We start from the raw sequence: 18,256 nt of genomic DNA, 5'->3' as shown, positions 1-18,256 counted from the left end.
TCCTTGCGGTAGGGCAAGTCAAGGTCAAGGTCCAGTGAATGGTTCTAATCAGTAATTGGAGAAATCTTGAACCTGTGACTGTGCAACTTCTAATGAGTGCCTTTGATCAAATGTTTTAGGTCAAGATCATAGTAACCTTACCAATTTATCACATATTTGACGTGGCGGGAGTGAAATAAAGCCATTACATAAATTTGATAATACACTAGTGTAATAAAGTTTTGATGTTGACGTCGTTTATTTATAGATGTTGGGCACATTTACTTGGTCTATCATAGGTAAAGAAAGAAGAAATTTTGATGTTTCAACAGGAAAAGCTACATGTGATAAAAAGAATATTACATCTGTGTCTTTCCACATTGAATTTATTAAACTTGTTGAATAAAATTGATAAAATGCTCGGCTCAGACACTCCTGTAATATCCTCTATTGCTTGAGAATATATAGACCACAAGGATGTTGATTTTCATAGAAGAATGCCTTTGGTCTTAAGAGTTAAGATCATTAGGTCAAAGGTAATTGCAAAAACATCCACCATAACAAGGAGACGGGTCCTGTTTCAAACACATATCTCTACCTTAAAGGTCACTACACTTAGAAGTATTACATCATTTATCATGTGCAGTCTATAAAATTCCTATGAATGGATGGATATTCAAGTTACTAGGCACAAGCGTAACAGGACCATGTGTTGTGTGCAAGATCAACAAGTAACTATAAGGTCAAGGTCACCCTTAGAAATAAAAAACATTTACCTCTATTTGTATGAATGAGCAAGTCTTCATATAACTTGGCACACTCATCATTACCACACAATGTGTTGAGTGAAAGACCTAGACCTCTAGCTCAAAGGTCACAGTCACACTTACATATAAAGGTTTTACTTAATTTTTCTTGGTATATCTATGAATTTTGTACACATAAATGAATATTCAAATTACTTAGCAAAAAACACTTCACCGTAATAATATGGTGTGTGAAGTCCAAGACTTGAAACCCTACATCAAAGGTCAAGATAACACTTAGAGGTCAAAGATTTTGTGTCATTTTTCCTGTTTGGTCTGTTATGCATGGAATGATATTGTAATAATTTAGTACAAAATTTCACCATAAGAAAACCTTGTAATATTATATCATTTAGAGAATGGTCAAAAATCTTTTCAGACCTGACTTCAGTATAAATGTTCTGTGTGTATTACTCACAGCTACACTCAACTTTTTGCCCTACATGGGGAGCATGTCACCTACTGACACATTTTTAGTTTACAAATAGGTCTTGTTGAAAAGGATTTTGGGCATCATGGTGATGACAGTGACATTTCATATGTACAGTCAAATTTCATTCACTTAAACCCAGATAATTTGAACACCAGCCTTCCCTCAAACTCATTATCAGGTCACGGCAAAATCTCTTAATTAATGTCTATTTGTGGATGTCTAACTACTGATAACTTGAACAAACGAGATGTGAAACCAAAATTTGTAGTCCTGTTTGGCGCCATATAACCTATACTGTGTTGGTGCACCGTAAAACCCAAATAAATAAATAAATTTTGCGGGTCCCGTCGAGTTCGAGTGAATAGAGTTCTACTGTACTTTGAAATCATTAACATTCCTAGACTACTAATGTTGTGTTTGAGAAAATCTACAAAATTAAATCTCAAACAATTCCCTTTCATTTTATATTCAGATTTTGAATTCCACAAATCCATCTCCCCATGAAATGGCCCTTTTGGTCTAAACCAAGTACTTTTGTGACCATGAAATTAAATGATATCACAGTTTATTATGGTTAAGTCTATCAAATAGACATGAAATATAGAGATTTGTTTTACATAAAAGATCATATTTTTTTTCATATATAAACAACACATTTAACATGTTACTATAAGAAAATATTTCAACCACAGTTCACTTGACGACAGGCATTTTGATTTTATGCTGAGAGTATCATCAAGACCGTTGGACAGAAATTGAGCATTCATGTGTTAAAGGAGGTTATATGTGTTATCAAAATGTCATGTTCTGTGAAAAAAAATTTGAACTGTTTTCGACCTCAATTACAATTTTTCTATACATTTTGAATTATTGTTCATTTATATGGGAAGAACCAGTACTGGCCTTTAGTTAGGATGGAGACACTCAAAAGCATCTCAGAAATTTCCATTGCCTGGACCAGGATTCAAACCTCTGGATTTGACAGTCAAGCATGTTACCACTAGACCACCAGGTCCATGCACAAGTCACAGGAATCTGAATGTTGTATTTTGTTTATATGAGCCGTGTCATGAGAAAACCAACATAGTGGCTTTGCAACCAGCATAGATCCAGACCAGCCTGCGCATCCGCGCAGTCTTGTCAGGATCCATGCTGTTCGCTAACAGTTTCTCTAATCGCAATAGACTTTGAAAGCGAACAGCATGGATCCTGACCAGACTGCGCGGATGCGCAGGCTGTTCTGGATCCATGCTGGTCGCAAAGCCACTATGTTGGTTTTCTCATGACACGGCTCATATATGTACTGGTGTTGCATGTAATGTAAATCTGGAAGAAGTAATTTAGTTTACACATGTTTGTATATAGTCCCTATGGAAGTTTTTGCAACTTCCACCTGAAAGAACTGAATAAAGATGTACAAAATGTAACTTGTTCTTCTTGCTGGCTTAATAATATCAAATGTCAGAATAACTTATTTTCTCTCGCTCTAGTATGTTTAGTCCATATTTAGCTTGACTATTCAAAGCTATTTTTCTCACCCTGGTGTCGGCGTCACACCTTCATAAAAGTTTTGCATGCAAGTACATTATGGCTATCATTTAAAGGCATATAGCTTTGAAACTTATTTTCTTGCAATTTACTATCTCCAAAACTAATGTAGATATATTGTATTGAATTCAAATTTCATGTGTCTTCGGGGTTATAAAACAAGGTCCCATAACTCTGACATTCATTCTGGCCAAATTATGCCCCTATTTACTCTTTTTTTAATATTCAAATGGACACCTAAAAATTTGTTCAAGTGTCTACATGTATATGTGTGTTACATGTATCTTTTGATGTACTTTTATTCTTTAAATAAATCAAACACAGAAAGAGTAAAATGTAATCTATTCTTACACAGTTTCATATTATCTTTATTTTCAATAAAGAAAAATGACATTATGCCTAATTTAAAGGCCTCTTTTCTTATATGCGACACAAACAGCGTTTTCACTAAAAGAATAACATAACTTTTACTATTTCCATTGGCCTCCATCACTATTCTAAAATCTGAAGTACCTTATAAGTATGCTGACTGCTGTCGAAGTCACCGCCCTGTGTCTATGACACATTCTTAGCTCGACTTTTCTAAGAAAATGTAGAGCTATTGCACTTGCCCCAGCGTCGGCATCAACGTCACCATTGGTTAAAGTTTTTGATAAAGTCAAATATCTCTGTTACTATCAGAGCTATGGACTTGAAATGTATAATAGTTATTTACTATCACAGTCTACACCAGAAGAAACAATCCCCATAACTCTGGTTTGAATTTTGACAGATTTATGCTCCTTTTTAACTTGGAATTTTTTGGTTAAAGTTTTTGATACAGTCAAATATCTCTGTAACTATCAAAGCTTTTGACTTGAAACTTGAAATAGTTATTTACTATCAAAGTCTACACCAGGAGAAACATTCCCCTTAACTTAGATTTGAATTTTGACAGAGTTATGCCCCTTTTAACTTAGAATTTTTTGGTTGAACATTTATATAACTTCCAATATCTCTGTTACTATCAAAGCTATTGACTTGACACTTAAAATAGTTATTTACTATCAAAGGCTACACCATAAAAAACAATCCCCTTAACTCTGATTAAAATTTTGATAGATTTATGCCCCTTTTACTGGCAAAGCTCTAATTCAGAGTCAAGCACTGAGAAAAGTCGAGCGTGCTGTCTTGTGGACAGCTCTTGTTATGTGAACACTTGCCAGTTAAACCCCATTTACGCAGTCATGCTGTTAGTATTTATATCATGACCCATTTTAATTAAGTATCTTGGTAGAACAAAATAACTAAGATCTATTTGGTTTTAAGATTTTATTTTTTAGCTCAACTATACGTATATGGAGAGCTATCCTACTCGCCCTGGTTCCGGCGTCCCTCGGTTTAAGTTTTGATGCATTTTCTCTTCTTTCTCTTTATCTCTGTAATTACTTGATTGATTTGCTTCAAACTTATAACAGTTATTCCTCATCATCACCCACATTTTCTGGCACAAGGGCCATAACTCTCATGCCAATATTTTATGAATTATCCCCCCTTTTTACTTAGATTTTGGTGCACTTCCACTCTATCTCAGTTATGGATTTGATTCAAACTTAAAATGGTTGTTCCACACCATCACCCACATCATATGAAACAAGGTCCATAACCCCGGCACCAATCGTTCATGAATTATGCTCCATTTTACTTAAAATTTTAGGTTAATTTTGATGCATTTTCACTATTTCTCTGTTATTACAGAAGGGATTTGATCGAAACTTAAAACAATTGTTTGACATTATCACCCACATCATTTGACACAAGGGTCATAACTCTGGCACCAATATTTCATGAATTATGCCCCCTTTCTACATAAAATTTCAGGTTAAAAGTTTTGATGCACTTCCACTCTATATCTGTTTTTTCCAAACATATTTTGATTCAAACTTGAAATAGTAGCACATCATCCCCCACATCATATGACACAAGGGCCATAACTCTAGCAACAATATTTCATGAATTATGCCCCCTTTTCACTTAATGTTAATGCACTTTCACTTTATCTTTTTTATTTAATACTTAATAAATTTGATTCAAACTTAAAATAGTTCTTCCACATCGTCGTCTTCATCATATGACACAAGGTATATAATTCAGGTATAAATATTTAGTGACTTATGTCCCCTTTTTCCTTAGAATTTCAGGTTAATTTTGATGCTTTTTCACAATATTTCTGTTGTTACTAAATGGATTTTATTCAAACTTAAAACAGTTGTTCGATATGGTAACCGAAATCATAAGACACATTATTTTTCATGATGGTTGCACCAAAATGCTATGAGTTATGCCCCTTTTATACTAGAATTTCAGGTTCAAGTTGTGATGCACTTCTGCTCTATCTCATTTATTTGATTCAAACTTCAAACAGTTGCTCCTGCATTACTTGCAGAAATTTTGATGAATTATGTTCTTTTTATACTTATTTAATCTTTTGATACACTTCTCTGTCTCTGTTTTTACTAAAAATATTTGACACAGACTTCAGCTATTGTCTAACATTTTCGTCCACATTAGAGACTGACGGCTTCAGCTTCCTCAGATTTGCACAGTTTCACTATCCAGCATCAAAATAGTCGACCGCGCTGTTTCCAGTGACAGCTCTTGTTTATTCCACTTTTATGAATATGATGACCCATATTCATAAAGCATCTTCGTAGAATAAAATAAAAAAGATCAGATTTTAATGTTTCTTTCGTTTTTCTAGTTGTTTATTAAGCTTATATTTTCATTGACCTGTAAGGCGGAATATAAATCTATGTACACCACGTATGTACATGTATTCTTATACCTATAAAATTTATTCAAATCATAGAAAGATTGTGACATTGAGTAAAATATGTAAAAACAAGTCTATGAATATGGGCCAAGAAGATTATGTCGAGTATAATAGGTTCCACAAGCCTGTACATCCATTGTCTTAATATTTTATTTATGTGCACTAATGGAGGCTTTTGAAAGTTGTCACTCTTTCAAGAATAATTTTGGTTTGCTTGAAAAAACAAGATTACGAACTATTTCAACATTATTAGCAAATAACAGAGTTGTGCAAATGACTTATGCCATAGTATCTATAAAGATCCACACTCATTTCAATCCATAATCAAACTTAAATTTCCATTTCTCGTACATGTACAGTATCACCATGTGTACACACAGATCTTGTAAATGCACGCATACATTTCTGTCATTATGTCAACTAGTTTGCCGATCAATCTGTTTAAAACATTGACGTGTATATTTAATTCCGTCTATATGTTGATTAGTATTCAATTTCCAATTAAATCCGCTGTAAAGAAAAATATTCCTGTACGCCTTTCATGTATACTAGAATCTTACTCATTGTTTGGGGTTTTCCCAGTATGAGGGTGTTCCGGATCAGATCCATTTTGTAAATAGCATCTTCCCAAATCACTTTTAATCAAATGCCAGTGTTTTTGTTCTATTTCCGTAGCATTATAGTCTTCTTTGAACAATTAATATCTAAAATTCAGTATAAAACCATTTCAATCCGTTCATCGAGTTGATTAAATAAAACAGTCTTTGAGAACACAAATCAACACCCCTCAAATCGGCGACCTAAATAATAGATTAGCCCAAGTTGAAAGGTCGCTCGAAAATGACGTCACAGCCTCATTATGGCGGTAGATTTACTATTTCGATTCATATGAGAAAACATCAGATTAGTGAATATCTTGGAGATAAATGGAAGTGACAAACCTTCAAATATGGAAGGACCTAAAAGACTCCAGTTCACGACTCTGGGGCCCCCGGGCAAGCAGGAAAAGAAAGACGTGACCCCCAAAACTCACCGGTTTAATTTGGACATACCAGAGTCAACGGACACCACATGCCCGGAGTTTTTCTACACGGAGTTACTGAAAACGATCCCGGTAAGTCATCAAAATGTCCTTGCTCGATGCATTAACGATTTTTCTATCATTTTCAACAAAGAGATCGTTCTTTTCCATTCACTTTTTGTTAGAAATTTGATTTCCTGTATGGGGATTCCATTACTTTTTTACTTATCAAAACTTTACCATTTGCATGAAAATTGCATTTCCTTGCATGTCGAACTCAACGTTATGTTATACGGCATGTTTGTTGGTAATTTGTTGGGAATAAAAGAAGGTTACCGCCATTTTGGTTATTTAGATCACTATTTGTTTGTCCGAAGAGTCTGACCAATTTCACAAACACATACAAAACTGTGGGTCTTTTTGTTAGCTATAGTTTCCGTAGGAAACTGATGCAGAGGGTGGTAGGCGACTTGGGCTTGTGACATCACGTTACAATTTTTACAACATTTTTATTTGATTTTGATAACATTTGTTTGTATAATATATGTCGTTTCTTGACTTCCATGATCCACTATAGTGGTGTAACTACACGTTGTACATGTCTGTTTGCATGTATAAATTGAGGTACTCAAAAGGGGAACACGTTTGCAAGTTGCAACACACGTAGAAATAGCAATTTTATGAACCACGAATTTTCTGAAAGATTTTGGTGAAGTAAAATGCCTCTTCAGGAACTAAACTACAGATATTAAGATTACGTGATGGATGAATAGTTTATCACAACATTTTTTATCATTATCAATCATTTTCTTCACAATTACTTCTATGAGCAAATGGAAATAAAATCTTATGGCTTAACGTACTGACGAGGAGAAAGAAAACATCTTGTGCAGATTTTGTTTATTCTTGAAGGGAAATTTTTGGTGAAAATGCATATCATTAGAATTTGACATAATTCAGTTATTTTGGTGGTCCATTTCCTAATTTTAAAGGAAATTGCATTTTTGCACTGAAATAATAGCAGTTGTCGTCTGCAAATAGTCATGGTCAGTGCGCACGCGCAGTACGATTGTGCAAAGATAGTATAGGTATGTTACTATTTTCGGTAACGCTTATCGGTAAAAGATGCTAGTAATTGGCGGAGGGTCTTTGATGGCCCTTACTTACTTCGTCTCGCTTGATTGGGTAGATAATTGATTGATATCGATTACTGATTGAGCGGAGACGTCGTTGTGTATCGTAGTTTACTAGGTCGCGGCTATATTTAGATAGCTAGTTCAGTAAAGTAGAGCGGAGCGGCGCGGCGCGTTTCGTTGTGTATTGAGTGGCGGGGGCGGCGCGCGAAGCTGTAAATGAATTGTGTTTGAATGATATAAGGACAGGGGGAGATTGGCAGGGTGGAGAGTGGCAGCTAGGGCTAAAACAAATAATATCTCAGACAAAAGGATAGGAACAGGGTGAAGAGTGGCAGCTAAAACAAATATTTCTTAACAGACCAAAAAATATAGGAATATCTCAATCAGTGATCGTTTTAAATCTACAGATTACAAAATGCTCACTTTTTAGCTTAAAAAATATTTTTAATTATATATTAAATGTAAGTAAGTAAATATTTTAGCTCTAAGTAGTGTTCATAATTCATGTACTATTTTACAATTTATTCATCATCTTAGAAAATATCTGACATAAATGAAAATACTTTTAACATTCTGGGTAGTCTACTGTATGGGAAACCAAATCTAAATTTTGTAAACATTTAAAATAGGCCAGTAAACTCATGCTTATATTAAGGGGCTTTAAAAAAACACACTTATAAGTTAACATAAAATCCTTGTTTGTTGCCCTCATTTTTGCTTTATTCTGAAAAATATGAAAAAAATTAAGCATATTTCAAGCATGGAAACAACATAAAAACAACAGTAAAAGAAAGATGCATATGACTGTAATATATGTTGTTTCTTAAAAAAATTTGAAAAGAAAATTAAGTAACACCTTTACTTTAATTATTATTAGAGTTTGTTTTATTTTGAGTTTTTTTTTCTTGTTTAAAATAACTATTAAGTATACTTTAAAATTAGAGTGTTGGTTTTGGAGGATATAACAGCATTGAAAAAAAAAACTGTCCTGAAACTTGCAGTATTTGGCATAGTCAGAATCATCATCATTATCATCATTTATATCTAAGTCTTCTCAATCAGCCTGCTGCTTCCTAACAGTTGTGATAAAAAAGGTGCAAAACCTAACACCTTAAACCTTAATTCCCTTAACTGCAAAATATATATACACATAAACTGTTGTGCAGAAAGGAAGACGTTAGTAAGGTTAAAAACAGGATAAAAGCAAAAAGATTTGTACTGTATTTATGGTGTAAACATCAATTTTGAATCCGGAGACTGTTTCAACACTGCCTACATGAGACATGGTAATGTGTTCCACTGAACAACTGTTCTAGGGAAAAATGAATTTTTATAATAATCAGCTGTAGCAGATGGTATCTGAAATGCCAGATGATTGTAGTGTCTGGACTGTCTTGTGTAAGGTGTAACATATTGCTTAGGATCAACATCTACATGATAATAAACCATTTTGTGGAATAAAATTAGTCTACTATATTGTCTTCTAAATTGCAAAGTATTCAAACTTAAAAGTCATTTATGATATTTGAGACTGTGCCGGGGTCTTGCTATAATTGTTTGTTTGCATTAAATGAGTTTGGGTGGTTGTGGGGAGGGAGAGGTAAATATGAATGTTGTCTATTTTGAGATATAACCTAAATTTGTGAAGTTATTAATAATTTATTTTATTAAAATAACAAACAGTGCTGGTGGAAACCATGTACAGGTCACAGCCCAGGGTAATTATATTGTGGTGAAGTAGAGGCTTAGACTTACAAAGTTTGTTGAGATAAAATAATCTGTAAAAATGTAAATTTCTTTCTTCATACTGACACTGATATTGTAAATAAAGTGCTGTTAGAGGGGATTGATTTTATGGCCAGGTGCTCTACATGTAATGACTCTTAACGACTGATGCCAGTCTAGTAGGAGCTATGTAGTAGCTTTTGATTTTTGTTGAGCCCGCTTGTGAAAGCGAAGACATAGTTGTCCAAATGGCTCTTCGGTGTATGTGGGTGCGTCCTTGCATGCATCCGTCCGTCTGTCCAGATTTGTTTGACTGGACCATAACTTTGACATGCATGGAACAGTCTTGTTTATATTTTGCATGAATGTGAACATCAGTGAGACGGAGTTTCATGCGCAAACCTCAGGTTCCTATCTCAAAGGTCAATGTCACAGTTGGAGGTCAAACGTCATGTCAGATCTTGTCCGGCCCATAACTTTGACATGCATTGAGGAATCTTGTTTATATTTGGCATGAATGTTAACCTCAGTGAGACGGAGTGTCTTGCGCAAACCTAAGGTTCCTATCTCAAAGGTCAAGGTTACACTTGGACGTCAATGGTCATTATTGTCAGATCTTGTCTGGCCCATAACTTTGACATGCATTAAGGAATCTTGTTTATTTGGCATGAATGTTTAACTCGGTGAGACAGACTCTATCTCAAAGGTCAAGGTCACAGTTAGGGGTCTAAGGGCAGGTTCGACATGTTGCCTGTGGGCATCTAGTTATTCCTGCCAAGTTATTTAGTCCCCTACTGGTCTGTAGTCTGTCCATCTGCAAATCTGGATCCTGCAATTTCTCAAAAAGTATTCAAGCTAGGTTCATAAAACTTGGTTTATGAATAGAGGGAAATATGTAGATTATGCACGTACATGATTTATGCTGTAGGTCAAAGGTCAAGGTCACTATTGAAGGTGAAGTAAAAATTGTTTCTGCTCCATGACTATTATATGCTTCGATGGAATATCCTACTTATATACACAAACATTCTCCATGATGAAACAATGTGTCAACACATTATATAAGCTTGTTGGTTAAAGGTCAAGGTCACTATTGAAGGTCAAGTAAAATTGTTTTATACCAGTAAGGGACTCCCTGTAATGCAATTTTGCAATACTTGGTCATTGTTTAAAATCTAATTTTTATAGTCAAGCTTAGAATTCAAAAATATTAGCAATAATTTTTTTTTTTTAATCCCCCGCCACGAGTGGTGGGGGGTTATAGGAATTGTCTCCATCCTTCCATCTGTCCGTCCATAACACTCGTGTCCGCTGCATATCTCCTAAATCCCTGAAGGATTTTCATGAAACTTGGGTCAAATTATCACCTCATCAAGATGATTTGCAGAACTCATGAGTCAGCCATGTCGGCTCAAGGCCAAGGTCACAACTCAAGGTCAAAGGTTTTAGCCTTCCATTTCGTGTCTGCTCTGTATCTCCTAAACCCCTTGAAGGAATATTATAAAACTTGGGTCAAATGATCACCTCATTAAGACGATGTGCAGAAATCGAGTCAGCCATGTTGGGTCAAGGTCACAACTCAAGGTCAAAGGTTTGTGTCCGCTCTGTATATCCTAATCCCCTTGATGGATTCATATGAAACTTGGGTCAAATGATCACCTCATAAAGACGATGTTCAGAACTCATGAATCGGCTATGCCAGCTCAAGTTCAAGGTCACCACTTGGGATCAAAGGTTTTAGCCTTCCATTTTGTGTCCACTATGTATCTCCTAAACCCCTTGAAGGATTTTCATCAAACTTAGGTCAAATGATCACCTCATCAAGGTCACAGCTCAAGGTCAAAGGTTTACCAATTCACTATCCATAACAGCGGCGGGGGATTTAGCTGTCTTTCAGACTGCCTTGTTTTGTTTTTTTAAATGTTCATAAAATATATATTAATATTAGCTATGTTAGTACTGGTAGTTAGTTATAAGAGAATTTTGTTTGCTCACAGGGAACTGAAGAAAAGCCAAAATCAGATGATCCATTTGATGATGATGATGCAGACAAGCTTGCTGCCATTGCGAGAGGCTTTGAAGAAAAGTATAATGTGAGTTTAATGCATGATGCTTTATAAAAGTTAGGCAATATTTCCTTGAAATCTGCCATGATGAAAGATTAAAAAGAAACATTCAATATAGGTGGCTACAGATTCAGCTGTGTATACAAAGAACAAAGGATTTATAGTTATGCTGCTCATTTAACAGACTTTGAAATTTTGTTTTAAAATGTTTGTCTAAAAATAGTGGAAATATTGAACAGATTTAACCCTTACAGTGCTAAATTTCTGTAAAGAACTTGTCCATCTTTCAGTTTGGACAAAACCATTGTCTGTTAAAAGGGGTGCTTACCAAAAATATACTGACTGAATGACGAACAATGCAGATCTTAATCAGACTGCACAGATGTGCAGGCTGATCATGTCTGCACGGATGCATAAAAACAACAACTTTGCTGTCTGCTTTTTCACACCTAGTCCAAAAAAATAAATTATAATGTTATGCAACGACAGGGTTTATGGGTCTTTCTCCTATTTGGAACTAGCAGTTTGATGACAGATTTTTCTATATTTCATAGTTTCTGCCTCTTCATGATCAGCTTGTTGAAAAAAAATTCACACCTGTACATATTGTAAAATAAAGAATTTCATAATTGTACATATTGTAAAAAGCATGATAAAGTTAACTGAAAAATAAGCACTGTGAAAAAATGTTTTTTCAACCAGAAATGAAAATTATTTAAAAAAAAAAAAAAAGAACAGAAAATTGCACTAGTGAAATCTGTTATTTTATTACAGAAACCTATCACGGGGAAGAAGAAGAAGAAGAAATGGCAAGACAATTATTACCTGGAACAGTTGGGAGAGGGTTATGATGAAAATGATACATTCATTGATAACTCAGAAGCTGTAAGTTTCATAAAAAAGCTGCTCATTTCATGTTGCTGATTGAACTCCATTTATTTGCAGACCTTGATGAAACTTCATAGTCAAACAAAGTTACAAAAAGCTCGCCCTTTTGACAATTTCTTGAAACCTTTGAATCAGTTATAAGCACCTGATGCAGTATAAACAAGTGAGTGTTTCAACGAAAACCTGAGTTATTAGATTGGGGTATGTCGTTGGTCGGGCGGGCGGGCAGCGGCGTCAAACTGGTGTTTTCGGTCAATAACTTTTGTTTCGGTAAAGATATTTGAATAAAACTTGGTATGTATGTAGCTTATATCAAGACAAAGGCTGGGATTGATTTTGGGGTTTCTGGGGTCAAGGTCAAGGTCACTGTTACTTAAAATAGAAAAAGGGTTTCCGGTCAATAACTTAGGAATGAGCTATCATGATGAAACTTGGTGTATAGAAAACTTATATAAAGTTGTAGCTTGGGATTGATTTTGGGGTTTCTGGGATCAAGGTCAAGGTCATTGTTACTAAAATAGGGTTAGGGTTAGGGTTGTGCTTTAAAGTGGTGCACTGTGATTCAGTATACTTCTTTATTCTTATGAAAAGTGTTCAAGGTCATTGTTACTAAAAATAGGGTTAGGGTTAGAGTTAGAGTTAGGGTTGTGCTTTAAAGTGGTGCACTGTGATTCAGTATACTTTTTTATTCTTATGAAAAGTGTTGAAAACCTGGTTTCGTGGCATTGCCGCGTTTCTTGTTAGTTAGTTAGCTCTGCCTAACAAGGCATAATATGTCTGGAGAGGGGACTGAAAATACATATATATCAAGAAACAGAAGAAACTGAAAGCAAAAATGTAAAAAATGGCTTTTTTTTTACTAATAAAGAAGCTGAACTGAAATTATCAGCTATCAAAATTTTCACAGTGTTTCTCAATTTAAAACTTAAGCATGGTTTCACTTTATTAGAAAGCCCTCTTTGAATCGCATCATTTCAGTAAAATTCAATTCCGTTGTGTAATTGTAAACAAGGAGAGAATGCAGCAATTAAGGATGTTCAAACATCCAAGACTTAATTCCCATGATAAACTGTGTTAAAGCAACTGCAAATTGACTATAATTTATTTCCAGTATGATGAAGTGCTACCGGAAACCATGACAACCAAACTTGGAGGTTTTTACATTAACTCTGGGCGTCTCGAATTGAAGGAAATGTCGGACTCTTCAGAAGATGAATTTAGATCTCCATTGCCTGTGAAGAAAAATAAGAAGCGGGTAAATAAAGAGCACGTTTTATTAAACCTAACAGTTATTTTTGCTGTATGTCTGTATTTGCAAAAAATGAATATTCAGGAAATTGTAATTATTGTTTTATTTCTCTAAATAGCCCTTTTATATCTTTCCACTCAAGACTATCAGGATTGTTATTTAAATCTGATTTTTGAAAAAAAAATCCCTTGACCGTCAGTGTCAGCAGCATTGGTTAAGATTTTTGTTTAGGTCCACCTTTTTCTCAAACTATAAGAGCTACAGCAGTATATTGTGGCTGGGTGTGAGCCATGTAGGACATGCTCCCTTTTTGATTAGATATCTTCCCTGACTGGTTTCGTTCAGCAGTTGTGAACTTCTTCAGAGGACTTGACCGTAATGACTAGGCAAGTTTGGTTTGCATTATGTCCACTTCATTTATAAGGGTTACAGCTTTGAAACATTGCATACTTTTTTATCATCATTAGTTGACTATGTAGGCCAAGAGCCATAACTCTGATATGCATTTTGTCAGAATTATGGCCCTTTTTGTACTTCGAAAATTTGAGTTTCTTGGTTGAAATATTTATGAGTACCGGTAAGTAGACCAAGAATCATAACTCTAACATGCATTTTGTAAGAATTATGACCCATTTTGTACTTAGAAAATCTGAACTAAATTAACCCTTTTCTTACATATGTGCACCCACAGGCAGTGCTCTTGTTTGTTTTTGTTTTTACTTAAAGAGGAAGGGGCCCAGGTATTAGAGGAAAAATAAGGTGATATTAAGGAAATTGGAAATAAAAATCACCTTGCAAAGTAAACTTAAGAGGAAAACTACAAGGTTTGACAGGAAATTTTGAGGGGATGACACCTGTAAAGTTGTAATTTATTATGTCGAATATTGATAAAAAGAAGCCTGTAATTGATTTAATTTCATAGCAAAATACAGAAACAAATGAAAAAAATGTATTTTTTGTTTATTTTTAGAGAATTTCATCTGATGAGGATTCTGATGGAGAGAAAGTGGTCAAGGTAAGTTATTCTTGTGTGAATATTGAAGTGAAAAAGATTCAAACTTATTTCATTGTAAATCAGTTGTGTGTGTATGTGTGTGCACATCATTTGCACATAATATAACAAAGATTAAAATGTTTAATGATGTTATTAGAGGTATAGATATCTTCTGGGTTCTCCAAGGTTTCCATTCTACATTGATGTAGCTTTCTGTAGGGATGTTTCCTTATCAGAACTTCCTTGAGATTTTTGGGCTTTGAAAAAACAACAACAGAAAAACATCAGATTCTTTGAATGTAATGAATTTAAGCATCTTTGAATGTAATGAATTTAAGCAACTTTGAATGTGATGAATTTAAGCATCTTGAAAATGTAATGAATTTAAGCATCTTTGAATGTAATGAATTTAAGCATCTTGAAAATGTAATGAATTTAAGAATCTTTGAATGTAATGAATTTAAGCATCTTGAAAATGTAATGAATTTAAGCATCTTTGAATGTAATGAATTTAAGCATCTTGAAAATGTAATGAATTTAAGCAACTTTGAATGTGATGAATTTAAGCATCTTGAAAATGTAATGAATTTAAGCATCTTTGAATGTAATGAATTTCTGTTTGTGGAATGTTACAATCTTACATGATTGTACATTATGATATTCTAGGTTTGCATTTCTTTAATTTGTACATTTCTGCTATCATTTTATTTGCATTACCGGTACTTTTGAATCTGCTGATTCAAAATAATTATTTTTTGGCCTTGGTAGAAGGTTATGATTTTGACTGCCAACCTAGAGTTATTTCCTAGAGTGAGACAAAGAACAGGCCTCTGGTTAAGGTCACCTATATTGAATCATTTGTTTTTTTCACAGTTTTGGGTTAGAAACCAAGTTTGAGGTATGCAATTCTTTGATACAAAGAAGCTATCTAACTGGCTTGTGGAAGACTATTGTTTCATTATGCCTCCACCTTGCATCTGTAGAAGTAACTTTCGTGCCAGATAGATTTTGCTGACATTGGTTACATCAGTCTGATGTGAATGTTTCTTTTTACATTGTGCTGTAACATTATTACAGAAAAAGAAGATGAAGGACACACTATCAGTTGATGGTGAGGTTAAAAAGAAGAAAAAGAAAAAGCTGATAGTTCCACCAGGAGAGAAGCCCATCAAGAAAGTCAAACTGAAAGATAAGGTGAAAGAGTAAGTACAATTTTAGTGTTCTTTATTCTTGTCTTGTTTCTATAGATTCTTAAGAAATAAGGATGTGGGTGTAACATTTCTTGATCATGATGAAGCTTTGATTGCAAAATAAGTTGTATAATGAGATACCAGTAATCTTATTAAACAAAATGTTAGTATTTGTTTTCATCAAATTCAGTATTTGTTTTCATCAAATTCAGAAGTTATATTGTCAGATTTTCAAATTTATGTCAGATCGCAAACTTTGATAGTGAGGGCTGTTTGATAAAGACTTTGTTTGAAAATTGCATTTCTGTTGTTATTCTACTATCTCAACACTTCGGTTTTTAGCTCATCTAAGCATGTTGTGCTCATAGTGAGCTTTTAGGATCGCTGTCAGTCATCAGTCTGTATGTGCATCAACAGTTGCTTCAAACAAAATCTTCTAAACCATTTGGCCAATTTCTACCAAACTTCACAGGAATGTTCCATGAATGGTCTTCTGCCAAAATTTTTAGAAAAAATCCATTCAATGAAAAATCCATTCCATTCCATGCAGAACTCTTGCCATTGAAGACTAAAAGGAAAACTTAAAACAAGAGGACCATGATGGTCCTGAATCGCTCACCTCTTCCCACATGACCCAGTTTTGAGTATGACATCATTTTTGACCAGCTTTCATGAAGATCCCATGAAAAATGTGACCTCTAGAGTGGTCACAAGGTTTTTCTATTTTTAGACCTACTGACCTAGTTTTTGAAGGCACGTGACCCAGTTTCGAACTTGACCTAGATATCATCAAGATGAACATTCTGACCAACTTTCATAAAGATCCCATGAAAAATGTGACTCTAGAGTGGTCACAAGGTTTTTCTATTTTTAGACCTACTGACCTAGTTTTTGACCGCACGTGACCCAGTTTCGAACTTGACCTAGAAATCATCAAGATGAACATTCTGACCAACTTTCATGAAGATCCAAGAAAAATGTGACCTCTAGAGTGGTCACAAGGTTTTTCTATTTTTAGACCTACTGACCTAGTTTTTGAAGGCACGTAACCAGTTTCGCACTTGACCTAGATATATTCAAGATGAACATTCTGACCATTTTTCATGAAGATCCCATGAAAAATGTGACTCTAGAGTGGTCACAAGGTTTTTCTATTTTTAGACCTACTGACCTAGTTTTTGACCGCACGTCACCCAGTTTCGAACTTGACCTAGATATCATCAAGATGAACATTCTGACCATTTTTCATGAAGATCCATGAAAAATGTGACCTCTGAGTGGTCACAAGGTTTTTTCTATTTTTAGACCTACTGACCTAGTTTTTGACCGCACGTGACCCAGTTTCGAACTTGACCTAGATATCATCAAGATGAACATTCTGACCAACTTTCATGAAGATCCATGAAAAATGTGACCTCTAGAGTGGTCACAAGGTTTTTGTATTTTTAGCCTACTGACCTAGTTTCTGAAGGCACGTGACCCAGTTTCGAATTTGACCTAGATATCATCAAGATGAACATTCTGACCAACTTTCATGAAGATCCCATGAAAAATGTGACCTCTAGAGTGGTCACAAGGTTTTTCTATTTTTAGACCTACTGACCTAGTTTTTGACTCCACGTGACCCAGTTTCGAACTTGACCTAGATATCATCAAGATGAACATTCTGACCAACTTTCATGAAGATCCCATGAAAAATGTGACCTCTAGGTTGGTCACAAGGTTTTTCTATTTTTAGACCTACTGACCTAGTTTTTGACCACACGTGACCCAGTTTCGAACCTGACCTAGATATCATCAAGATGAACAATTGACCAACTTTCATGAAGATCCCATGAAAAATGTGACCTCTAGAGTGGTCACAAGGTTTTTCTATTTTTAGACCTACTGACCTAGTTTTTGAACGCACGTGACCAGTTTCGAACTTGACCTAGATATCATCAAGATGAACATTCTGACCAACTTTCATGAAGATCCATGAAAAATGTGACCTCTAGAGTGGTCACAAGGTTTTTCTATTTTTAGACCTACTGACCTAGTTTTTGACTGCACGTGACCCAGTTTCGAACTTGACCTAGATATCATCAAGATGAACATTCTGACCAACTTTCATGAAGATCCCATGAAAAATGTGACCTCTAGAGTGGTCACAAGGTTTTTCTATTTTTAGACCTACTGACCTAGTTTTTGACTTCACGTGACCCAGTTTCGAACTTGACCTAGATATCATCAAGATGAACATTCTGACCAATTTTCATGAAGATCACATGAAAAATGTGACCTCTAGAGTGGTCACAAGGTTTTTCTATTTTTAGACCTACTGACCTAGTTTTTGACCGCACGTGACCCAGTTTCGAACTTGACCTAGATATCATCAAGATGAACATTCTGACCAATTTTCATAAAGAT

General features: G+C 34.8%; 1 protein-coding gene across 5 annotated transcripts in view; it reads left to right on the top strand.

Moving 5' to 3' along the window:
- Window positions 1–6,414: 6,414 nt before the first annotated feature.
- LOC123558330 (ubinuclein-2-like) overlaps window positions 6,415–18,256 on the top strand; it is a 30,311-nt gene continuing 18,469 nt past the window's right edge. For all 5 annotated transcript variants that reach the window (XR_008370957.1, XM_053543261.1, XM_053543263.1 and 2 more), the window contains exons 1-6: window positions 6,415–6,692; window positions 11,458–11,553; window positions 12,301–12,411; window positions 13,526–13,669; window positions 14,634–14,678; window positions 15,735–15,859. Coding sequence is in view for 4 of the 5 variants with exons in the window: in XM_053543261.1 (XP_053399236.1) it covers window positions 6,528–6,692; window positions 11,458–11,553; window positions 12,301–12,411; window positions 13,526–13,669; window positions 14,634–14,678; window positions 15,735–15,859 (686 nt within the window). In the remaining variant the exon portion in view is untranslated. The remainder of the gene's footprint in view (window positions 6,693–11,457; window positions 11,554–12,300; window positions 12,412–13,525; window positions 13,670–14,633; window positions 14,679–15,734; window positions 15,860–18,256) is intronic.

Source organism: Mercenaria mercenaria, chromosome 5 (assembly GCF_021730395.1).
Source record: "Mercenaria mercenaria strain notata chromosome 5, MADL_Memer_1, whole genome shotgun sequence".
Taxonomy (NCBI): domain Eukaryota; kingdom Metazoa; phylum Mollusca; class Bivalvia; order Venerida; family Veneridae; genus Mercenaria; species Mercenaria mercenaria.
Note: the sequence above shows the minus strand (reverse complement) of the source record. Positions and strands in the feature narration are given on the sequence as shown.